Below are 24291 nucleotides of genomic sequence, written 5' to 3'. Positions count from 1 at the left end.
AATATCTGGAGATTGCCCCCAAAGCACTGGAAAGCCTGCTTCCATTTCCAACATCCTATCTTTGTGAAGCAGGGCTTTCTGTAGTAACAGCAACCAAAACAAGATTATGGAGTAGACTGGATATCAGCAGCACACTTCAGCTATCACTGTCTCCCATCACCCCCAGATGGGACTGTCTAGCTGCAGGAAAACAAGCTCAGGGCTCCCACGGATTCTGCATTATGGTGAGTTATGTAATTATTTCAGTATATGTTACAATGTAATAATAACAGAAATAAAGTGCACAATAAATGTAATGTGCTTGAATCATCCTGAAACCATCCCCTGCCACCACCCGGTCCGTGAAAAAATTGTCTTCCACAAAACTGGTCCCTGGTGCCAAAAAGGTTGGGGACCACTGCTGTAGAGCACAAGTAAGTCATACTTTTTGTGAAATACCACAGAACATTAAGCTTAAGTTAGCTATATTCATACTTCATATGAAATTTTATGCTCTCCTCTGTTAGACTATAGGTAACAAAAAGGGTAGTGCACTCAGGGGTTTAAGAAGAAAAGTTAAATTTGGTAGCATTGTGTCCATTCACTTAATTCCTTCTGAATTAAGTAGGAAAGGAGCACCATTATTTGGCCTTTCCATCTCAGCATCTTGGTTCAGCTTGAAGAACATCAGTGTTCTTCAGAAGTATAATTGCTATTAAATAAAAATTACACAATAAACTATAAAATCCTAAGATATAAATAGTTCCAAGGGACTTTAGGTACATTTCTGGATGATGTCTTGTAAGTTTTGGAGTCAGATCAACCTTGCTTTGAATCCTGGCCCTGCCATCTTCTACTAGGTGAACATGGATATGTTTTGTAATCTCTCTGATTTTCATTCTCCTTCTCTGTGAAATAGGATGAAAATAATAATAATTTTCTCATGGGGTTATTGTAATGATTAAGCGAATTGATAGTTATAAAGTGTTTAGTGCAGTATTTATCATATGATAAGTACTCTAGAAATATCTGCCATTACTAATGTATTCATTATTTCAAATGAACTAACTATATTAGGACCATCAAAGGAAATGATTGTCTGAGTTGAATTTTAAAGGATTTTAATGGATTAGCTCAGCTGAGAAGCAAAGGAAAGAACTTTCAGGCATAAAGAATGGGCTATGCAAAGATATTTGAAATGCAAGTAAGATTTTAAGAATAAACACTGTGGCTGGGCCTGGTGGCTCACACCTGTAATCCCAGCACTTTGGGAGGCTGAGGCGGGCGGATCACCTGAGGTTAGGAGTTTGAGACCAGCCTGACCAATATGGTGAAACCCTGCCTTTAAAAAAAAAAAGAATGAACACTGTCAAGAGACCACTGGGAAAGCCACTATTCTTTCCTCTTTAACATCACCTAGTGACACAGTCAAAACAAGAAGTGATGGAAAGGGATGAAAGACAGGTCATTGTTAGTATAGAATTTTTGTTTCTTAGCTCTTATATAAATCACTGTTCAATACATATTTGTGTGTTTTATGTATTGAAAATCCAACATTATAGTCAAAATTGAAAGAATATCAATTGCCAAAGAAAGTAGCATATAGTGGTTAAAAACTATAGCAATAGAGTCAGAAGAGCTGAATTAAAAATTAGCTCAACCTCTAACAGCTATGTGTTTCTTTGATAAGCCAATACTTTTTAAATTCTCACTTTCTCCCTTAAACAGATGATGATAATGCCTACCCTAGCTGATCTTACAAATAGATTGTTAAGCTCAAATATAGCATAATGAGTTCTTGATTATACATGATCACCAAAAATAGAAGATAAATTAAAATTTAATAATTGATTCCAGATTATTTTTTCTTGTGCTGATTTATTCTTCTAATTATATTTTGCTTAGGATAAAATTAAAATCTGTTTTTATTTCTTTAAACTACACCAGCAGATGGCAAAGAGATGTAACCCAGATAATTGTAATGTAGTGACAGAAGTCATTTTGGAATTAAAAATTTACTATAATTAATTGGCAAGATAGAAAATAAAATATTGGTTTTGCAGTTATTTGTCACTCATTTTTATTGTTTTGCAAATTCATGCTTTTCTTGTCTTCAGTGAATTTAAAAGCAATTCATCAGAAACTTTTGACAAATGGCTTTGTCCCACCAAACCCTTTCTGCTCTGTTTTTCAGCATTCTGATTTTCGCACTTTCCAGTTCTCGTACACATACCTTTTGCCATCCAAAATGGCGATAGTTGTCCAATCCCCACTTCCTAATCCCCTATACATACGTATACATTTTGCCTGCCCTCGCCTCTTGCAATCTCTAATTCCAAAATTAGCTCATTCCCCACCTCCCTAACCAACCTTTATTCTTCCTCCAGGACTGTTCCCAGCTGGAGTAAAGAGGTATATATATAATTATCCAAAAAGATTTGCTGAGCTTAGGTGGTATTTTAATTTTTATGTGTATGTTTAATATTTTGAGTGATAAGCCTTGTATACTCAGTCCTCCACACCATACTGGAAGAAAAACAAGGATGCGCCTTTTTGTCTCATTATTCTGACCATATTCCCAACTAAGTTTATAAAGACTCCCATTACATAACTTTATTTCCAGTTTGGAAATTTAATAACTGGCTTACTTTTTCCCTTGGGCTTCAGTCATACATAACACTTTTGCCCTGCTCTCACCCCATTGTATTATTTATTATGTACCTAGGCATTTGTCATCTCAACTTTCTATATAAATGTCTTTTAAGCTGTAGACCATTCATTTGAAAATAGTTACTTCTGCCCATGTTGGAGTAACTAATGAGCATCCAAAGATCACTAGACATGCAAAGAATCAGGAAAATGTGATTTATAACCAATAGCAGGGAGAAAACCTTCAGTCAAAATAAACAGAAAAACAGGGATGGTGGAATTAGCAAAAAGGCTTTTTTTTTTTTGAGGTAGGGTCTTACTCTGTCACTCAGACTGGAGTGCAGTGATGCATTCAGAGCTCACTACAGCCTCAACCTCCTAGGCACAAGCAATCCTCCTTCCTCAACCTCCTGAGTAGCTAGGACCACAGGTGCATGCCACCATACCCAGCTAATTTTTAAATTATTTGTAGAGACAGGGTCTCACTGTGTTGCCCAGGCTGGTCTCGAACACTTGGACTCAAACAATCCTCCCACCTCAACCTCTTAAAGTGCTAGGATTACAGGCATGAGCAACCAGGCCAAGCCAGAAAGGGATTTTAAAAGACCTGTTATAAATATGCTCAGTGATTTAAAGAAAAACATGAACACAAGAAAAATGGAAGATATATAAATGAACCAAATTAGAAGTCTAAAAAATGAAAAATACATATCTGAAATAAAAAATTCACTGGATGAGCTTAATAGCAGAGTAAACATTACAGAAGAAAGGATAAGTGAACTTGAAAAACTAGTAAGAGAGATTATCTAAATTGAAGCACAGGGAAAAAAATGCAGAATGTCTGTGACCTGGAACAGTCTATCATATATGTTATTGGAGTCTTAGAATAAAAGAAGAGAGAAGCAGAGAGGCAGTAAAAACATTTGAAGAAATAGTGGCTGAATTTTTTTTAATTTGATACAAACTATGCAAACAATGAACACCCAGCAGGATGAGCACGATATAAACCATGTCAGAGCACAGTGTGATCAAATTCGTGCAAATCAGTTGTAAACAAACTCTTAAAAGCATCCAGAGGTTAAGAAAAAAAGGCACACGTTACATATAGAGGAACAAAGATTGACTGCAGACTTCTTATCAGAAACAAGATGCAAGTCAGAAGAAAATGAAATCTTTAAAGTGCTTGAAAAATAAACTGCCAACATGGAATTCTGTATCTTTCTAATATAAAGGGGAAAGATAAAGACTTCCTAAAGACTTTTTAGGAGTATAAAAGTTAAAAGAATTTACCACCAGAAAACTCACACTATAATAAATGTTAAAAGAAGTTCTTTAGATAGAACCAAAATTAATTCCAGATGGAAACTCAGATCCATCCAAAGGAATGAAGACCCCCAGAAATGGTAAATATATGGGTAAATACAAAGACTTTTTTTCACTTCTTAATTTCTTTAAAGGGCAATTGACATTTTAAATTAATAAAGTAATAACATAGTACTGTGAGGTTTACATCATGTGGAAGTAAAATGTGTGACAATAGCACAAAGGTTAGGAAGGGAAAATGGAAGAGTATGTAAAGTAGATTACATTTTTTTTTTTTTTTTTTTTTTGCGTCGGAGTTTCGCTCGTTACCCAGGCTGGAGTGCAATGGCGCGATCTTGGCTCACCGCAACCTCCGCCTCCTGGGTTCAGGCAATTCTCCTGCCTCAGCCTCCTGAGTAGCTGGGATTACAGGCACGCGCCACCATGCCCAGCTAATTTTTTGTGTTAGTAGAGACGGGGTTTCACCATGTTGACCAGGATGGTCTCGGTCTCTTGACCTTGTGATCCACCCGCCTCGGCCTCCCAAAGTGCTGGGATTACAGGCTTGAGCCACCGCGCCCGGCCAGTAGATTACATTTTTAAGTAAAGCAGTATGGTCATGTTGGGAAAAAAGGTATGATAAGTTAAAGATGCATATTGTAAACCTAGATCAATCACTTTTAAAATAATAGGGAAAAAAATCTGCCAGGCATGGTGGCTTATGCCTATAATCCCAACACATTGAGAGGCCAAGATGGGAGGCTGACTTTAGGCCAGGAGTTCAAGACCAGCCCTGGACAACTTACTGCGATTTGTCTCTATCAAAAAAAAAAAAAAAAAAAAAAAAGGAGGGGGAGGGGGAATTGAAGTGGAATACAGTTAATCCAAAAGAAGGTAGGAAAAGAGGAAGGAAATGAGTATTGTAATGTCAGGTAGTGATATTGCTATGAAGAAAATTGTTGGGAATCAATGTTTCATTAATGTTTTCATGTTTCTGCATGATCAGGATTTTCTGAGCAAAGATTTCTGGCACCATATTAAAGAATGTTTGAATGGCAAACAAGCCTTGGAAGTTAAAGACCTTTCAAGAGATTCAGAGACTTCTCCCCAAGATCATTTGTTTTCATTCTAGGGGTTGTAAACTTAGAGACCCTCCCCTTCTTTCCCAGAGAAGATTTGTTTACAAAGCAAAGGTCAGAAAGTCATGTGCAGGTGATGTACCCAGCTTTTTCCCCAACCCCGGAGGGGAGAAGGAGCAGCAGCTGTGTGTAAGGTGTCCTATATAGGCTCCAAAATTCATTATTGGAGAGTTATTCTTATCATGTAACCTTGTGGGGGATTGGGACATGGAGAACTGAAGTATAAGTATTTAAATGCTGTCTCTGATTCAAAAACTTGGGTTTTGTTTTTTTTTTCAGAATGAATGAGTGAATACTTAAAAATTATATCAAGAGGCCGGGCGTAGTGGCTCACACCTGTAATCCTAGCACTTTGGGAGGCCAAGGCAGGCGGATTGCCTGAGCTCAGGAGTTTGAGACCTGCCTGGGCAATACAGTGAAATTCCATCTCTACTAAAATACAAAAAATTAGCCAAGTATGGTGGCATGTGCCTGTTGTCCCAGCTACTCAGGAGGCTGAGGCAGGAAAATTGCTTGAACCCTGGAGGCGGAAGTTGCAGTGAACCAAAATTGCACCACTGTACTCCAGCCTGGGCAACAGCAAGACTCCTTCTCCAAAAAAAATACTCACACACGCACATATATATATACATATATATATGTGTGTGTGTATATATATACATATATATAAAGAAGAGAGTGTCTCCTATAAGGTGGTCTGGGAAGTCCTCTCTAAAGAGGTAACATTTGAGCAGAGATATGAATGAAGTCAGCCCTGTAAGACTGTAACGTGGGAGAAGACCATAATGTACTAATCTTTATTGTCTCTCTCATTGCCTAGTACAGTTTTTCACACATAAGTAAATTTTAAATAAATAGGGGTCAAGGTTATGACACTGAAAGTCTGGTCACTTCTGACTAGAGTGTTGTTTGTCCACTCTACAAATTCCAGAGTCGCTGCCTCTTCAGACAGAATGACATTTTAGCTACAGACATTTTAGCTAGGAAAAGATATGTTTCTTGCCTGTAATCCCAGTGCTTTGGGAGGCCAAGGTGAAAGGATTGCTTGAGGCCAGGAGTTCAAGAGTAGCCTGGGCAACGTAGCAAAACCCCATTTCTACAAAAAAAAAAATAGTTGGACATGGTTATGTGCCCCCGTAGTCCCAGCTAATAGGAAGGCTGAGGCAGGAGGATCACTTGAGCCCAGGAGTTCGAGGTTACAGTGAGCTGTGATTATACCACTGCACTTCAGCCTGGGAAACAGAGCAAGACACTGTCTTTTAAAAAAAGATATGGGTTAGAAATTAAAATCAGTTAAAAACTATATAAAGCATTATTTATGTTTCATTACTTTAAATAAATAACATATGTCTGCAAATGGAGGGTTAGGGAACATAGAATGAATTTTTAGTTGGAAGGTTTTTTTTTTTTACAGAGGTAGAAATAGATGTCACTAACTTGATTTTGAAATTACTCTCAGCCTTTTAAATATGGCATATACAAATGCTGAGAAGAACAGATATGGTTGAAGAATACAGGCAGTAAGCATAATAAATTAGCGTAATGAATTTTAATTGGATAATAACTAATAGTACAATCTCCTATTATAGAGTCTTCTGTTGTCAGAAGCTTGCAGCCAAAAGGAGAAAAGATCAATGCAAAAGCCAAAAAGCAACACATTTGGTGACTTTTGGCTGAAGTCAATATTAGTGTGACCTCTTTGGTTGAAAGACTTCTCATCCCCATATCACCGGGTCATTCCTTCCTTTGGTTTGAATAATCTCTGAGAATCTGTGAAAACCACATCATTGTCAAGAAGTTAAAAGCAATTGATAAGTTGTTCTGGTAACACCTGTCAGAGAATTAACTCAGAGCACAAAACCCAGGCATTTAAGGAGTTGACAAGTATTATTAAACCTGTTTTGCAAGAGAAGCAGCTGGTTCAAAGAGGGAAAAGCTGTCAAAAGTAATACAATCAGTAAGGCTCAGGCCTCCTGCCTGACACACCCAGGCTCTAACCACGTGGCCTCTCATGGCAGGGAAGACTGGGGCCATGTATGAACATTTATCACTGTTCCTTTCAGTTCTAACTAAAGACGTTGTAGCATTTTTAAAGCTATGAATTTGTTTTAAATTCAAATATATTTCTTAGGCATGGTTTTCTCTGTTCAGGTTTTCTCCCTCATTCAGAAATTTACACTATTTTTACCTTTAAATGGTATAACAATGTATTTCTACTAATAGTTTCCTTTTTAATTTGAGCAATTCAATTATTCTGTCTTTGACACTCTGCTAAACCTCTTTTTTTTCTTTAATTAGAACAAATCATAGTAATGCTTTCATCCCAGGAGATGGTGCTTTGTGCAGGTGCTTTCTTGAACCTGAACATAATTTCATGATTTCAATAAGAAAGAAAAGAAAGATAGGAAAGTCTAATTCAAAGTAAATTAGGATTTATAATTCAGAAATGCTGCTGCCTGTTTGTAACTAACTTTCTAGTTGCTCTCTCCACTCTTCAGTTTATTTACTTTAAAAATAAAAATAAATCAGCCATAAACTGTCTTACTCTGGGTTTAACAGAAACCAGAGCATAAGACAGAGGCTTAAGTGCACATACGTAGTTAGCACTATAATCCAGGAGTCAAAAGCAGGGGACAGGGAAGAAAGAAGAGCCTATACAACTTGACATTGTCAAGTTGGCCACTGGCTGCTCAGTCCTTCAGGACAGCCTGAGGAGACAGAAGCCCAGGTGTGGGACAAGAGCAGCATTGAGTAAGACTCTGTTAGGTGACACCTGCTGGTACCCACGAAGAACTGGTGGCTAGTAAATGAGGCAGAGAGGCCACATGAATCTGAAGTAGTGACAAGTGGTATCACATGATAAACTGAATTATTTTTGTATCTATTTATGTGCATAAGAATATAAAGTAAAATACGAACTTTTACTCCCCACCCTTCTTTGTGAATATCTGTCATTTAACTTTTCACCTGTTATGCATGTACATATCATGGGAGAACATATACATATATCTTCTTCCTTTTAAAAAACGTAAATCAGCCAGGCACAGTGGCTCACGCATGCAATCCCTACACTTTGGGAGGCCAAGGCTTGAGGATCACCTGAGCCCAGAAGTTCAAGATCATCCTGGGCAACATGGCAAAAACCTGTCTCTACAAAAAGATACAAAAGATTAGCCGGGGTGATAGTGCACACCTGTGGTCCCAGCTACCTGGGAGACTGACGTGGGATGATCATCTGAGCCTAGGAAGTTGAGGCTGCAATGAACCGTCTTTGTGTTGCACTCCAGCCTCAGCAACAGAGCAGACCCTGTCTGAAAAAAAAAAAAAAAAGAGAATCAGACCAGGCGCAGTGGCTCATGCCTGTAATCCCAGCACTTTGGGAGGCCAAGGCAGCTGAATCAGGAGTTAAAGACCAGCCTGGCCAATGTGGTGAAACCCTGTCTCTACTAAAAATACAAAAAAAAATTAGCTGAGAGTGGTGGTGGATGCCTGTAATCCCAGCTACTCAGGAGGCTGAGGTAGACGAATCACTTGAACCAAGGAGACAGAGGTTGCAGTGAGCTGAGTTGATGCTAATGCACTCCAGCCTGGGAGACAGAGTGAGACTCCATCTCAAAAAAACAAAAATGAATCAAACATACTGATCTCCTTATTCCATGACATATCTTCTTCACTCATGTATTACTTGCATCAGGGTTAGGTTAACAAGTTGGTTTTTCCTTATAGGAGGTACATCAGGAAACAATGATGAACATTAGTTGAATTAGTGCATGAATGAAGGCATATATGACTTCTAGTTACAGTTCTTGTAGAAGAGGAATGCTGCTGATACTGGGAATGCAGTGGCAAGATCTGGTAAAATATGGAGTTGTCATTATCGGACAATTGCCCAGTCATCCCTGCCAGTCTCCCTGTTTCCCTAATCAACACCTCCACATCCTCATTTCGGAACAGGAATAGATACTATATGGAGGAGACACAGAAGAGAGACAAAGGGAGACTGGGCATGGTGGCTCACCCCTGTAATCCCAGCACTTAGGGAGACTAAGGCAGGCGGATCACTTGAGGTCAGAAGTTCGAGACCAGCCTGGCCAACATGGTGAAACCCTGTCTCTACCAAAGATACAAAAATTAGCCTGGCGTGGTGGCACATCCCTGTAATCCCAGCTACTTAGGAGGCTAAGGCAGGAGAATCCCTTGAACCCAGGAGGTGGAGGTTGCAATGAGCCAAGATCATGTCACTGTACCCCAGCCTGGGCAACAGAGAGAGACTCCGTATTAAAAAAAAGAGAGAGAGAGACAAAGGGAGACTCTTAGAAAAATGTGTTCAGTCAGCAAATACCTGTTAACCTTATGTCACGTGACAGACGCATTGCATAAAATGGAGAACATGACAGAGTTGGTCCCTGTCTTCATGCAGGGAAGGTCTACAGATGAGGGGAGAAAGAGACAAGAGAGGGGAAGGATACAGAAGAAAAAGAGGAGAAATTAGTGAAATACCAAAGGAGTGAAGAATTTCAGTGATCACTGAATTAATACAGTGCTCATGTTAATATATGTTGTTTAGAAGTAAGTTTAAATCCTAGCCATCTGCTCCCACATCAAACACACCTACTATGCCCATGATTTTGCCCTTCCCCCACATACATATACATCCCAGTAATAATCTGATGATTTTCTAAAATGAATTCTCACAGTCAATAATAAAAATTACACTTGATTTAAATCAGTGAATTGTGACCCAGATCTAAGTATAAATATAGTGGAAATCATAAGTTTCTTTGGTGACAGTCTTACTAATCAAGTTATTTGGCCTGTTTTTAGCCACATGGGATATTTTTTCTTTTTAAGGTTGCTATGAGTGTTGTTTGTAGCAGCATCAATAAGCCAAGAATTCACATAGTTACTCAATCACACAGATTACTCATCATTGCCTGTTCATAACAGAATCCTAAATGTTTAAGATTTCTAATGCAAATCAAAATCTCATCATCACTGTCATTGCTAAATTAAATGACAGGATAATAACATTACATTAAAACCATTTTTCTCTTGATTGAGTACCTTTTTCAGAAGTGAACCTTCTAGATGTATATTTTTTTCATCAGTACTATAAATGCATTTAGAATCCAAGATAAAAATAGAATTTAAAGGGGAGGAGTGGGATGTTTTCAAATTATTGATGAGGCTCTTTTGAATCTCAACCATATTTGACAGTGTACTGTTAGGAAATGGAGTAGTTCAGCTCAATTTATTGACACTTTTAGAGATATATAAAAGAGGTTAACAGGTTGAGCTTGGTCTTTATTGAAGTAATCATGTGTTCTTAGCATCAGTTATAAGTCATCCCATTGTAACCTGGCTGTTAGTGACCTATAGGAATTGGCATTGCTCTGTTCTAATGTGAGATACTGGCTTCAGCTAGATCACAAACCTACACGGGAAATTAATATAAATTTCTAACCTGCAAAAGCAGTGTAGGTTCTCAGTGGCCTTACCATCGTGAACTTCTCTCTTGACCTTTCTTTCCTATCTAAAGCTAATTAACCTTTTTGATCACACGTACCCTCTGTTTATCTGCTCCCTCTGGCCCTTGGCCCACTTCTTTTTGGCCAGCTAGCCAGTGTTTGTGCCACCTGAGCCCATTTTCTTCACTTGCCCCAAGAACTCCACAGAACTCTTCTTTCATTTTAATCATTTCCTTCCATCCTTCAAATATTTTGTTTCTTCACACCTTCCTTCATCTTTAATAATATGAAATATGAAAATCATACCCTGGAGCAAACCTTTTATTATGTTTGCCTCCCTTAATACTATCATCATTATGTAATAGCATTATGGTAAAAATTCTTGGCTGTTGAAGAATTTGATGAAGGTATGACTCAAACAAGATTGGCTACGAGATGATAATTATTAAATCTGGATAATAGGTGAATGAGGGTAAGGGAAGTCAATATGTTGCTTTCTCTACTTTTATAGGTTTGAAATGTTCCATAACAAAAATTTAAAAATAACTTAGCTCTTCAGGTTTCATTTTTTTTAAATAGATGCTCTTTTTGAGTGAGCACATGAAATGGTGTGGTATGCAGGATGGACTAGGACTAAAACCTGATCCTCCTCTCTGAACACCCCGCTCTCACTCTACCCATAAGTAAACAACAAAGATTCTTTAGTACCTGGAATTGTAACTTCCCTCTTCTCCTTAGCTCTTGTACTTATTATCAGAATCCTGGAACACTTCCTGCTTCTTGTTAAAGTGACCAGATAAACCCATATAGAAATGTACATTAATTTCATCCCATTTATTAAATCCCACTGTGAATAAAGCTCTGTGTTGGCATTTGGAAAGGGAATAAAAAAGAAAGGTGTTCATGAATAACCCTGATGCAGTACAGACACTAGCCACAGTAGTGGGCTCTAGGAGACAGAGAGGAATTTTGTCAAGGAGACTCATTCTTGGTAATGATGCAAACTACTAAATGTTGTCCTGAAGGAAGAGGTAATCTTCCTTGCTTCTGCTCATAGTTCTAATTGTTAAGACTATTTAGAACTCTACCACATAGGCTTCCCTCTCTTCTAAAGAAATTAAATTGATTCCAGTTACCAATATGCCTTTTTCCTTCTCTTTTTAAATTACTATAGTCTTACTCCTCGTTTGCCAAAACCTGGAGAAACCATCCATGGACATAAGTTTTTTATTGGCTTTGGAGGGAAAGGTGCCAACCAGTGTGTCCAAGCTGCTCGGCTTGGAGCAAAGACCTCCATGGTGTGTAAGGTAAGTATGAAGTATAGTGGAGAGGATTCTAGAGGTAAGAATCTGGTTTTAAGACTTGAGTTCATTGTTTTTATTTTTTTCAACCATTTTAAAGTGAAAAATTCAGTGGCATATAATACATTCAGTGGTATTCAGTACATTCAACCGCCACTTCTATCTTGTTCCAGAACTTTACCATCATTCCAAAACAAAATCCCTTACCTCTTAAGCAGTTCCTCCTCCTTCCCTCTTCCCCTTAAGGCCCTGGGAACCACCAGTCTTCATTCTGTCTCTATGGATATATCTATTGTGGACATTTTATATAAATGGCATACATATTATGTGATATTTTGTACCTGGCTTCTTTCACTTAAAATACTGTTTTTGAGGTACAACCACCTTGTAGCATTTATCAGTATTTCCTTCCTTTTTAGGGTTGAATACTATTCTATTCTATGGATATACCACAATTTTTTTGTTCATCAATGAATGGATTGATGGACGCTCGGGCTGTTTCTACCTTTTGACTGTTATGAATAACATTGCTACTAACATGCACGTACATGTACTTGAGTACCTGCTTTCAATTCTTAGGGAAATTCATTGTTTTTGAAGATCTAAATAAGAGAGAGTAGTCTCCCTTGTCCTTTATATTAATTTCTACCTCATTAAATCCTCTGGGAAGTAGCTGTTCTCAAATTACTTAATGCTGCATTCCCTGAATGTAACGAGTTTATAACTGGGGTGTGAGAAGTGAGGGAAATTAGCCTACTCCAGTGGGTTTCTGTCATTCAGCTTCTAAACAACAGCATGAGTCATAGGTTTCACTGCAGCAACACAGCTTTTGGAAATGTAGTGTAATAACTGACGATTTACTCATCTCTAAGTCATTTTCTTCTAATGCTGTATCTTAGATCAGAAATGAATCTGGGCCTTAATGAACTTCATATGACTGATCTTTTGGCATAGTTTTGTTTTCATATATGTAGAGATATGATATTGTAACATACAGTGGTCTTGTTTATATCCATGCTACTGAAATAATTTGAAAATAAGTCAAATGAAATGGGCTGCTGTCAAATGAAAAGGTTCACATTTTTCATTTTTTATGAAATTTTAAGTTGCTAGCATTATAGTGTTAGTATAACAGTAAAGGTAGATGATTGTGTTTGATTTTTAGGGAAAGTAAGGCTGGGTCTGCAAATTATTAGAGGGTAAGAAAAATGCAAGAAACTTAAAAGAATGAGGTTTCTCATGTGAACTATGTAGATTTTACCAAAAATTCTCTGAAATGTCATTTTTCATTGCAGTCAGCACTTTTCTCTCCACAGGAGTTTTTAAATGATTTATAAACTATACAATATCACTTCATCTGCTAGTGAACTGTAATTTTATTTCTAACTTATGATTAACATAATTTTCACATGGCTATTTGGTCAAAAACATCACATGAAGCATAAGATTCAAAGTAAAAAACCCTCTTTTGCTAAGATTGAGCTCTTGATAGATTTAAAATATCAGTGCGATTAATCAGCAATTAATTATGTTCCAGGAATTATGGGGCTGTGAGAGGGGCTGATTAAAAACTTTGGCCTGACCCATCTCATACCTGATTAGCTATGAAGGGTTTGGGGAGTAATCGGATGGTGCTGAGTTAATTAAGAGGACCTAGAAACTGGAAAGAGGGTGATATAATTTCCTGTCTAGGAAAACCTGGACATAGAATTGGTGTTGGAAAGTATCTACCCAAAATGGCTTCCCTGGGAAGAGGAGAGTTCCTAGAGCTAGAGATGTTAAAGCAGAGAATAGAGAACCACTCCCTCTTGGAAGCTTTATAGAAGCTATTTATGTAGCCATTAAAGTCAAGATTGGATGTCCCCTGGGATCTCTTCCAACCCTAAGATTTTGAAATGGATTTTATTTTAGGTCCGTTGAATTTGAGGCAAAGAAAGAAATGAAAAAGAGAAATATTTGAATTATAGAACTGAACTTGGGAAATGAATCCTGAAACCATATGAGTGGATGGGAGAGGAACAGAAGCAGGGGGCTGTATTTGGGGAAATGTTCCAGTTAGGGGGTTGATTAAAGCAAAAGTACTATTTGTTTTATTCTGGTTTGTGTATGATGGTTTATGTTGGCATCTGTACAATTTTGAAAGTTCTACACATCTACCATGCCCTGATTTAGTCATCTAACATTTAGTACCATAGTGGATTTTAGCCTATGTGTCTGCATAGCAGAGGATAAAAAAAACATGACTATAGCTAAAACCTATCCAGGGTAACTTTGCTTAGATAGCCTGGGACCTTTAGACATGGAATTATTTAAAAGCTTAAGCAAATATTCTTACACTTCTTAAAAAGAAAATAATATATTTTTATAATAAAAATTATTGTTATGTATCCATTAACCATATTTATATCCATTGTGAAATATATTTTTATTAAGCAAATGAGCCAAACTTGCTTTATAGCAGCTTTTTAAAGATGACAAGTTCTAAGTAGAAACCAAAACCATGAAATTTATCAAGATAAAAATGAACAGATGGAGCAAAAGAAAAACAGGTAAAAATTTTCTTTGGTTTTCTCAGCAAGATTTACTTACCTCTTACTACCCATAACAAACTAAAATTCAAGCTTTTATGAAGATTGTTTGATGGCCCAGACAAACTTCTTATATTAAGCTAGAGAGAAATATTTGTCAAGATATTGTGACAAAGAATATTAAATGAGTTACCTCAATATTTGTACAGTGATACATGTATGAAACACTTCAAGTACTTAAGAGTTGTTTAGTCAGTATTTAACTGAGTCATGGGCCAAAGCTACAGTCTAGTGATAATTGGAGATGGTATTTTCAGATTTAAAATCCAGGCAGATACTGTAGAAAATGAAAGTCTTCCTCCCAGGGCAGAGAGCCTACTATCTTTCTTAAGACTTTACCTGAGTTAAGTGTTCTTCCATTCATTGAAGCCAAACGTTAAGGGAAGGAAGTTATCCCTAAACATCAAAAGTTGACAGTTCAGGAGATGACCATGGTCAAATAAGGAACTCAAGATGCACTGGCCCAATATGAGCGCAGAAACCGTGAGCAGGTATGAACCCAAATGACTCAGGTCAGGAATCAGCAAACTGGGAAGACCTTCAACAAATTATCCTGTCTTGCTTTCTTCAAGCATGAGACTATCGAACTCTCTAGTACAGGTAGCTATCTGTTTTCCCTTCAGAACCATCAAGCATGAAGTTATGTGACAGAGGTGATACTGATGCAGGCCGCCCTAGAGGGCTTAGCCAGGGAGAGTTCTTGGCTTTTGCCCAGGAAATAATTTAAGAGTAAGCCAAGGGTAAGAAAAAGCAACTTTTATTGAACCAGTGCTGCATGGCTAACCCATAGGCTGTGTGCTCAGAGGGCAGTGTATGGGCTGTTAGCAACTATATTTACATGTACTTTAAATTATATGCTAATTAAGAGGAGGGTTATTCAGAACTTTTTGGAAAAAGGGTGGGGAGTTTCCAGAACTATATAAGGTAACTTCTGGGCCATTGCCATAGCATTTGTAAACTATCATGGGTCCAGTAGGAGTGTCTTGTGCTAATGAGCAGTGGGGGCAACTAGAGGTCGCTTTCCTTGGTTTCAGCCAGCTTCTTCACTGCACCATGTTTTGACCAGAGTCTGCTTCCACCAGCAGGGTCCAGCTGGAAAATAAGTCCTGCTGGCCTCCTAACTTGATGCATGAAGGCGGTGCTGTTCAAAGTCCAGTCCTCAGGCTAGTGCCAGGCTGCATGCAGATTGTCACTGGTCCAAACAGTACAGGAATTGAGAGTAAGCAGTTAGAATCATTTGTAGCAAGTTGACAGAATAAATTTATAGCTGTTGAATATAATAGTCATAATAAATTAGGCCTTGTAGTTTGTATGACTCTTTTTTGTTTTCATCTCATTGTTATTGTATTTTATGAAATTGTCAGTCCACAATGGATTGAAAGCAAGAAAAGGAAAAAAAAAGACCAGTCCTTCTCCACAGATAGCATAGCTTGAAAAGCAGTGTATTAGCATATCCATCACCTTAACCAAAAAGTACCTTCTGTGCTAGATTACTGTGGTAGAATCATGTGATCATGCATTGAGATTTTCATTTTCAGAGATCAAAAATTAGTCACTAGGTCTTTCCAGGTAATATATAATGAGGTGAAATCTGTCCTTTCCTGAACTCCGTTGAAAGACAGCTAGCTAAAACTAGTTGGCTATATTGATTGGAAAGCTTGGCCATGTGTTCAAACAAATGATCCTATAACCAAACAAATAGTATACACCTTATATAAGAAAAAAAATGGTAGAAATTAGAGAAAGTAACTGGATTATTTTCACCACTCTCAGATAATCAGGCCTGATAATGGTGATTATAGCATTAACTTTGTATATTAAAGGCCTTTATTTTTTCTGAGACAAGATCTCACTCTGTTGCCCAGGCTAGAGTGCAATGGTGCAGTCTCAACTCACTGCAGCCTCAACCTCCCCAGACTCAGTTGATCTTCCTGCCTCAACCTCTCAAGTAGCTGTGACTGCAGGCACATGCCACCATGCCCAGCTAATTTTTTTACTTTTCATAGAGACAAGGTTTCACCATGTTGCCCAAGCTGGTCTCAAACTCCTGAGCTCAAGCGATCTGCCTACCTTAGCCCCGCAAAGTGCTAGGATTACAGGTGTGCACCACCATGCTCGAAGGCCTTTTTTTTTTTTTCCAGAGACAGATTGCCTAGGCTCTAGTGCTATGGTGCAGTCATGGCTCACTGCAGCCTTAAACTCCTGGGCTCAAGTAATCCTCCCACCTCAGCCTCCAGAGTAGCTGCGACTACGGGCATGCAGAAACACACCCAGCTAGCTAATTTTTAAATTTTTTGTAGAGATGACATCTTGCTGTGTTGCTGAGGCTGGTCTTGAACTCTTGTCTTCAAGCAATCGTACCACCTCGGCCTCCCCAAATGCTAGGATTATGGCATAAGCCACCGTGCCTAGCCTAAAGGCCATTATTAAGATAAACACCCCTTTATCTAGGATTTAAACAACGAGCAAGCTTAAATAACCAAGATTTTATATATTCTTCTTATGTCTTTTGTTATAAGGCCACAAATGACAAGTTAAAAGTTAATATGAAGGATTTATTCAAAAAAGCAATGGCTGGGTTTTGTATGACAAATGCAACTTAGTCTCCTCAGCCAGCTGTTCATTATAACCCTCAGGCACTGAAAAGTCACAAAATGTTGTCAGTCACAAGGATTAAATTACGTTCATCTTAGTTTTAGTGTTAATCATATTTTCTGTATTCGAATGCTTTGAAAATTGGTAACCTGTTTTAATATATGTGATAACTCCTTGAGCAGAATTTCAGTTTCATGTGGCCTTGGGTAGGATATTTTGCTCTCCTATGTTTTATTCACCCCCAAATGTATGTTGAAGAGTAGAATTACTAGATGGTTTCTGCCATTTGAAGATTCCAAGCAGCCTAAACAACCATTCCTCAATCATTTTGCAAAATAGAAATTATGGTACTGACTGAAGTTGCCCTCCTCAGCTTCAGGTCATAGTTCTGGACTCTGGAAGCCATGCCAAAGCTCTCTTTCAGTGCAGAAAGAGCCCTCTCAGTGGTAAGAGTGAAAGAAGCACCTCAGCACCCTTAGCTGGAACAAACCCTCTTGTTCCTCATACACTCAGCCCTTTTACTTTCCATACCCTTGCTGCATAGTCAAATACAGAAACCACTAGTCACATGTGGATATTTAGATTTAAATGAAATCAAAGTTAAAAATTGAATTCGTCAGTCACATAGTCTGTATTTTGAGAATATGCATTGGGCAGAACAAATAGAAACCATTTTCTTTATTGGACAGCACGGATATAGAACATTTCGTCACTGCAGAAAGTTCTGCTGGATGGGACTACTCTACAATATTCAGGGCAGAAGTGAGCCTGGGATTTCCAAAGAGCATTTGAGTTCTGAGAGTTGCCTTGGCTTATGTGCAAGTGCTTGTCCATAGTTGCTTTTGACCAGGCTTCCTTCATGTGGAACAAGCTCACACAGACAGGCTATCTCAGACTATGTAGGTTTCCAAGAATCTTTCTGCCCAAAAGTATTTCACTGCTATAGCCAACAGAGTGTGAGAGTGCCTTCAAGGAGGCTGTTGGAAAGAAAACCTTGTACGGAACCATTCTAGAATAGTTTGGGTGCTTGTAGTCATGTTCCTTGAAGAATGAAACATGACTACCATGACTACAAGGTGGGTCCAAGGAAAATGAACAGAAGGAAAACTAGTATAATTAAATCCTAAAGAGTCTCCAGTAAGCTTTTAGGAAGACTAGACTGGCCAGGTGTGGTGGCTCATGCCCATAATCCCAGCACTTTGGGAGGCTGAGGCAGGAAGATCACAAGGTCAGAAGATCGAGATCATCCTGGCTAACATGGTGAAACCCCATCTCTACTAAAATTTTAAAAAAAAGTAACTATAGTCCCAGCTACTCAGAAGGCTGAGGCAGGGGAATTGCTTCAACCTGGGAGGCAGAGGTTACAGTGAGCCCAGATCACGTCACTGCATTCCAGCCTGGTGACAGAGTGAGACTCCATCTCAAAAAAGATGACTAGACTAACAAATATGAAATTGCCAACAATATAAGATGGTATTGAACTATGGGCTTGAGTAGGAATCTTACAGGAGATTTGTTATGAAAATGTTATAGGAGATGAGAGGATTAACAAGGGCCAGACTAGGGAAGGTAGACCCTAAGCTGATACTTGAAAAACAAATGAGGTTTGATTTGGTGGAGGAGAGGGCAAAGGAATTCTAAGTTCTCAGAAATTATGGTAAGGAAACAGACAGGTTTCTTTCTATTGATATATCCAGAAAGGAACAGTTTTCTGTGGAATAATAGAAAACACCAGGAGTGACTAAAACTTGGATAGAGACATAGCCCATTGAAGTAATGCTCACGTGCAGGACAGAAAAACAGAAGTTCAGTTCAGAAGGACAGTTCAGAGGTGGCAAGCCTACAGGCCTACAGGACCCAAGCAGGTAACAGAAATTGCGGTAGGTTAGATAGGGACTGTGATGAAGTCAAGAGCCTATGCCTACTTTAAGGTACTCACCTCTCAGTTGCAGGTGGGTTGCCTTGCAGGAATGTGGACCCAGTGTTACTAGAACCTCTGAATTTTCAGAACCTCCTGGAAATCTGTTTTTGTGAAGTCTTCTAATATGTAAATATTGAGAACTGATTAAAATTAAAAACAAAAATAGGCCGGGCGCGGTGGCTCACGCCTGTAATCCCAGCACTTTGGGAGGCCGAGGCGGGTGGATCACGAGGTCAAGAGATCGAGACCATCCTGGTCAACATGGTGAAACCCCGTCTCTACTAAAAATACAAAAAATTAGCTGGGCATGGTGGCACGTGCCTGTAATCCCAGCTACTCAGGAGGCTGAGGCAGGAGAATTGCCTGAACCCAGGAGGCAGAGGTTGCAGTGAGCCGAGATTGCGCCATTGCACTCCAGCCTGGGTAACAAGAGCAAAACTCCGTCTCAAAAAAAAAAAAAAAATAGCAGGAAATGTACACCAAAACCTGCACACAGATATTTCTGGCAGCTTTATTCATAATTTCCCAAACTTGGAAGACATCCTTTAGTAGGTAAATGGATAAATAAACTCAGGTACATCCAAACAATAGAATATTATTCAGCCCTAAAAGGAAATTAGATATCAAGGCACAAAAAGACACAGAGGAGGCCGGGCACAGTGGCTCACACCTATAATCCCAGCGCTTTGGAAGGCCAAGGCAGCAGATCACCTGAGGTCAGCAATTCGAGACCGGCCTCAACAACACGGAGAAACCCGACTCTACTAAAAATACAAAATTTAGCCAGGTATGGTGGCACATGCCTGTAATCCCAGCTACTCGAGAGGCTGAGGCAGGAGAATTGCTTGAACCCAGGAGGCAGAGGTTGCGGTGAGCTGAGATCATGCTATTGCACTCCAGCCTTGGCAACAAGAGCAAAACTCCATCTTAAAAAAAAAAAGACACAGAAGAACTTTAGTTGCGTATTACTAAGTTAAAGAAGCCAATCTGAAAAGTCTACATACTGTGTGATTACAACTGTATGATATTCTGAAAAAGGCAAAACTCTGGAGGCATTGAAAAGATTAGTGGTTGCCATAGTCTAGCTGGGAGAGAAGGATGAATATACAGAGCACAGAGGATTTTTGGGGTAGTGAAACTGTTGTGTATGGTACTATAATGGTGGATGTATGACATTTTACATTTGTCAAAGCCTGTAGAATGTTCAACACCAAGAGTGAACCTTAATGTACACTGTGGAGTTCAAATGATAATGATATGTCATGTAGGTTTATCAGTTGTAACAAATATACTACTTAGTTGCAGGATGTTAATAGTGGGGGATACTAGTTGCAGGGAGAGACAGAGAGTATATGGGAACTCTGTACTTTGTATTCACTTATGCTGAGAACCTAAAACTAGTTTTTAAAGCCTATTTTTTAGAAAACAGTAATAGGACAGACAAAACACATCTAGCAGTCACATTCAACTTTCAACCCACCAATTTACAACCTCCGCTATAGATTCAACTACAGAATTCAAGCCAAGATCCAGCCAAGGTAGCAGTCAGACAAATGGTTAGCATTAGAGAGGTATGGGAAAAGATAACAGGGGTGTCCTGACTTGCACAGTGATTGCAGCACCATGGAGGCCAGAAACGGACAGTAGGGATTTGTTGGTAGGGTGCCAGCAGTTCGTATCAAAGGCCTTGCAATCATAGCTTTCTGGCTTTGAGCCACAGACCTAAAGGTCTGGCCCCTGCAAATGGCTGGCCAGGCAGAGAAGAGTGCCTGTTCTGAAAGAGCAAGAGGGCTAACCAGATGATTAGGGTATACACTCATGCTGACAGAAACAGGGAGAGATCCAGTTACCGAAGTGGACCCCAAAGCAAGAGTGTGGTCACAGGATCCAGGCACAAACACAGCTACTTAAATTACGGTTCAGTGGTTCAGGGTTACACTAGGCACTAGGTTAACTAGCTTTTTCCTTTCTTTTTTTAATGGAGATCTGTATTTCTAGACTAACTAGTTTTAAAGCTAGTCAGGACTTTTTTTTTTAAACAGTCTTGTTTTGTCACCCAGGCTGGATAGTGGCACTATCTTAGCTCACTGCAACCTCTGCCTCCTGGATTTAAGCGGTTCTACCTCAGCCTCCCAAGTAGCTGGGACTACAGGCATGCACCACCACACCCGGCTGATTTATTTATTTTTAGTAGAGACAGGGTTTCACGATGTTGACTTGGCAGGTCTCAAACTCCTGACCTCAGGTGGTCAACCTCAGGTAATCGGTCCACCTCCACCTCCTAAAGTGCTGGGATTACAGGTGTGAGTCACTGTGCCCAGCCTGAAGCTAGTCAGGACTTTTTAAGTAATAGACAGTAGACACCCAATTCAAAATAGCTTAAGCAAAAATAAATAAATAAATAAATGTTTAAAAAAGAATGCATTGCTTCATATAACTGAAAAGCCCAATGGTAGAGCTGGTTTCAGAGGCTTAGAGGTCCATTAGGAGTCTGTGTCTGTTTGTGTCTGCCATCCTCCTGCTTTCTATTATGTGTCTCTATTTTCTTTCTAGCTGTCTCCACGTGGTGAGCCCCAGTAGCTGCAGGCTTACATTATTTTACAGCCAGCAATCTTACTGGGAAGAAAACTTGTCTTCCCTGGTAGTTTCAAGAAAAGTCCCAGGATTGAGTCTTATTGGACTAATTTAGGTCACATGCCCTTTCATGAACCCATCACTGTGACCAGGGTGGTAAGACACCCTTTTTGTGATGAGACACTTTTTTTTTTTTTTTTTGAGATGGAGTCTTGCTCTGTTGCCCAGGCTGGAGTGCAGGGGCACAACCTCAACTCACTGCACCTCCACCTCCCCGGTTCAAGTGATTCTCCTGCTTCAGCCTCCCAAGTAGCAGGGACTACAAGAAACACACTTTTTAATCAGGCCTGGGTCCCTTGTTCAACCTTATCACATCTATAGAATGGGAGAGAAATGGGTGCCCAAAGGAAAAATTGAAATACCTTTAACAGAATAGATGCTAGGATGCAAAAACAGAACTCCATTATATCAAGTTACCCAAGTTAGCTAGGGCCTTTGAAATTTCCTTGTCTTTGCCCCCACCTGTCAGTGTCAAAGGAGAAGATAAGAAGATTCTGGAACATCAGGCAAGTCATGACAAGGATGCTCATATTTACAGTTAAGTACAAACAGCTAAGATTCTTTATAAATATTGAGGGTTGAAGATGGTAGACAACTCCATCTCCGTGGGAATTATCACATGAACAGCTTAAAATGAAAATGACTTAATGAGTGACATTCATTAAGTACTTCACATTTTAAATAGGCCATAAGTGAAACATTATTATATAACAATTCTGTGGGCTGCAATCAAGTCTAGCATCTTATATTAAGAAGATTAATTAGTTAATGTTTATAAAGTACTGTGCAGATATGCCCTTTTAAAATGCTAAGTATTCTAAAAACTACATTGTAGCATTTTACTAACTATAAAAGATTTAATATTCATTATTTCTTTGTTACAGGTTGGCAGAGATTCTTTTGGCAATGATTATATAGAAAACTTAAAACAGAATGATATTTCTACAGGTAAAATTCCCATCTTTTTTAAAGTTAGTGTTTATAGCTTTTTTTCTGTGATTTTGTGATGTGAAAAATTGAATCTAGAGAATTAGTAGACCTTCCCCTGTTGGCCAGAGAATTTTTATGTACAGGTTTGTCCATTCTTGCTTTAATGTCCTTTGGTTGATTCTTCCATGTACATTCCTCCAGATGGGAATAAAATTATAGGAATTTACAAACCTTTATCTCATGGATATGTAACAAATGACAAGGAGAAAAAGGTGCTGCATTCACAAAAGATGTTTTAAGAAAAGTCATTGAACGTTATAGCTGGAAACAATCATTAGAAGCCATAGCGGCTGATACCATTATTTCACAGAAGAGAAAACTGAAGCCCAGAGATGTTCTGTGATTTTTCCAAAAACACACAGTTGGTTGGAGCTACAGCCAGGACTAGAATGAAGATCTTCTGACTCCAGTTCAGGGCTCTTTGCTGCTACCAAAGGCTGCCTGGTCAGCATTTCTGTTTATATGCCAGACCTTGATTCTTGGTGAAATACCAAGCTTATGAGAATGAAAATAATCAGACAAGTTCATTTTATAGGTTTGACCTTTACTTTTTATCTCAACTCTGACATTCCTTTCAATGAAGAATGTACATGTGTTGGTCTAGAAAAATGCATATGTATACAATTATGAATAATTGGAATTGAAAGTAGAAGCAGTTTGGTAGGTTGTTACTAATGCAGAGAAAAGGTGCAACTAAATATAAAGCTGTCTATTTTTCTTGTATAAATGATGGGTATAAATTAGCACTTATTACTTATTTTTTTAATCATTCCAGATGGTTAAAGGTTAAAAAGTTTTTCCAAGTATTAGTGTTGTATTGTAATTGTTAAAATAAATTATCCATGCCAATCTGTATACATGTGATTGTAATTTTCTTTTTTCTTTCAGAATTTACATATCAGACTAAAGATGCTGCTACAGGAACTGCTTCTATAATTGTCAATAATGAAGGTAGGTGTTTTGCATATTGGAGTGTCATTTCATAAGACAGTTTATTTCCAGAGCTAGATCGGAAGCGTCAATTTTTACCATGATCCTATGGACCTCTTACTATACCCACCACTCCAAGGCCTAAAACATACTTTTTCCAATCCAAATATAAATGTGTTTCCTTTTATTTATACTTCTCACATTGATCATTCAGATCAATTTTCAGACAATTTTCAAAACTGTCTACCCACTATATATGAAGTTGCCTCAAAATAATATGTATATGCCCTAATGTCCACATTACCCTTCATGTAAACTTTTAATTGACATTTGTCTCTAAAAGCAGTCAAGCATTCATCTGTCATTTCAGTTATCCTAGGTAAATAAATGTAAATAGGTGCAAAGAAAAGTTTGATGAGTCATATTTATAGAATATGTTCTGAGCAAATGGCAGCAACTAATTACATCCAACTTATCGTTAGTGTTCAATTTTGCCTGCTCTTTCAACAGCAATCAAATCTCAAAAGTCTATATATACAACTAAGTCTGCCACAAGGCTTTGCCATAGTTGAAACATTTCTCTTTTAAAATAGTAATTGGGCCTGGCACAGTGGCTCACACCTGTAATGCCAATGCTTTGAGAAGCCAAGGTAGAAGGATCACTTGAGGCCGGGAGTTCAAGGCTGCAGTGAGCCACAGTCCCACCACTGCACTTCAGCCTGCATGACAGAGTGAGACCTTGACTGTAACTAAATAAATGAATGAGTGAGCAAATGAATGAATGAAAACAATGGC

The 24291-nt window shown here is 38.6% G+C and overlaps 1 protein-coding gene across 4 annotated transcripts in view; it reads left to right on the top strand.

Annotated features, from left to right (window-relative positions):
• The window catches only part of RBKS (ribokinase), a 115442-nt gene that overhangs the window by 21426 nt on the left and 69725 nt on the right, over positions 1–24291 (top strand). For 3 of the 4 annotated variants that reach the window (XM_012475385.3, XM_012475382.3, XM_012475386.3), the window contains exons 2-4: positions 11712–11844; positions 22461–22524; positions 23455–23517. In XM_012475385.3, the coding sequence (XP_012330808.1) occupies positions 11712–11844; positions 22461–22524; positions 23455–23517 (260 nt within the window). The other variant, XM_012475383.2, reaches the window with a different exon arrangement.

The sequence above is a fragment of the Aotus nancymaae genome, unplaced genomic scaffold (assembly GCF_030222135.1).
Source record: "Aotus nancymaae isolate 86718 unplaced genomic scaffold, 86718_ANA_hifiasm-v0.15.2.pri h1tg000057l, whole genome shotgun sequence".
Lineage (NCBI taxonomy): Eukaryota > Metazoa > Chordata > Mammalia > Primates > Aotidae > Aotus > Aotus nancymaae.
This window is presented reverse-complemented; position numbering and strand designations above follow the sequence as displayed.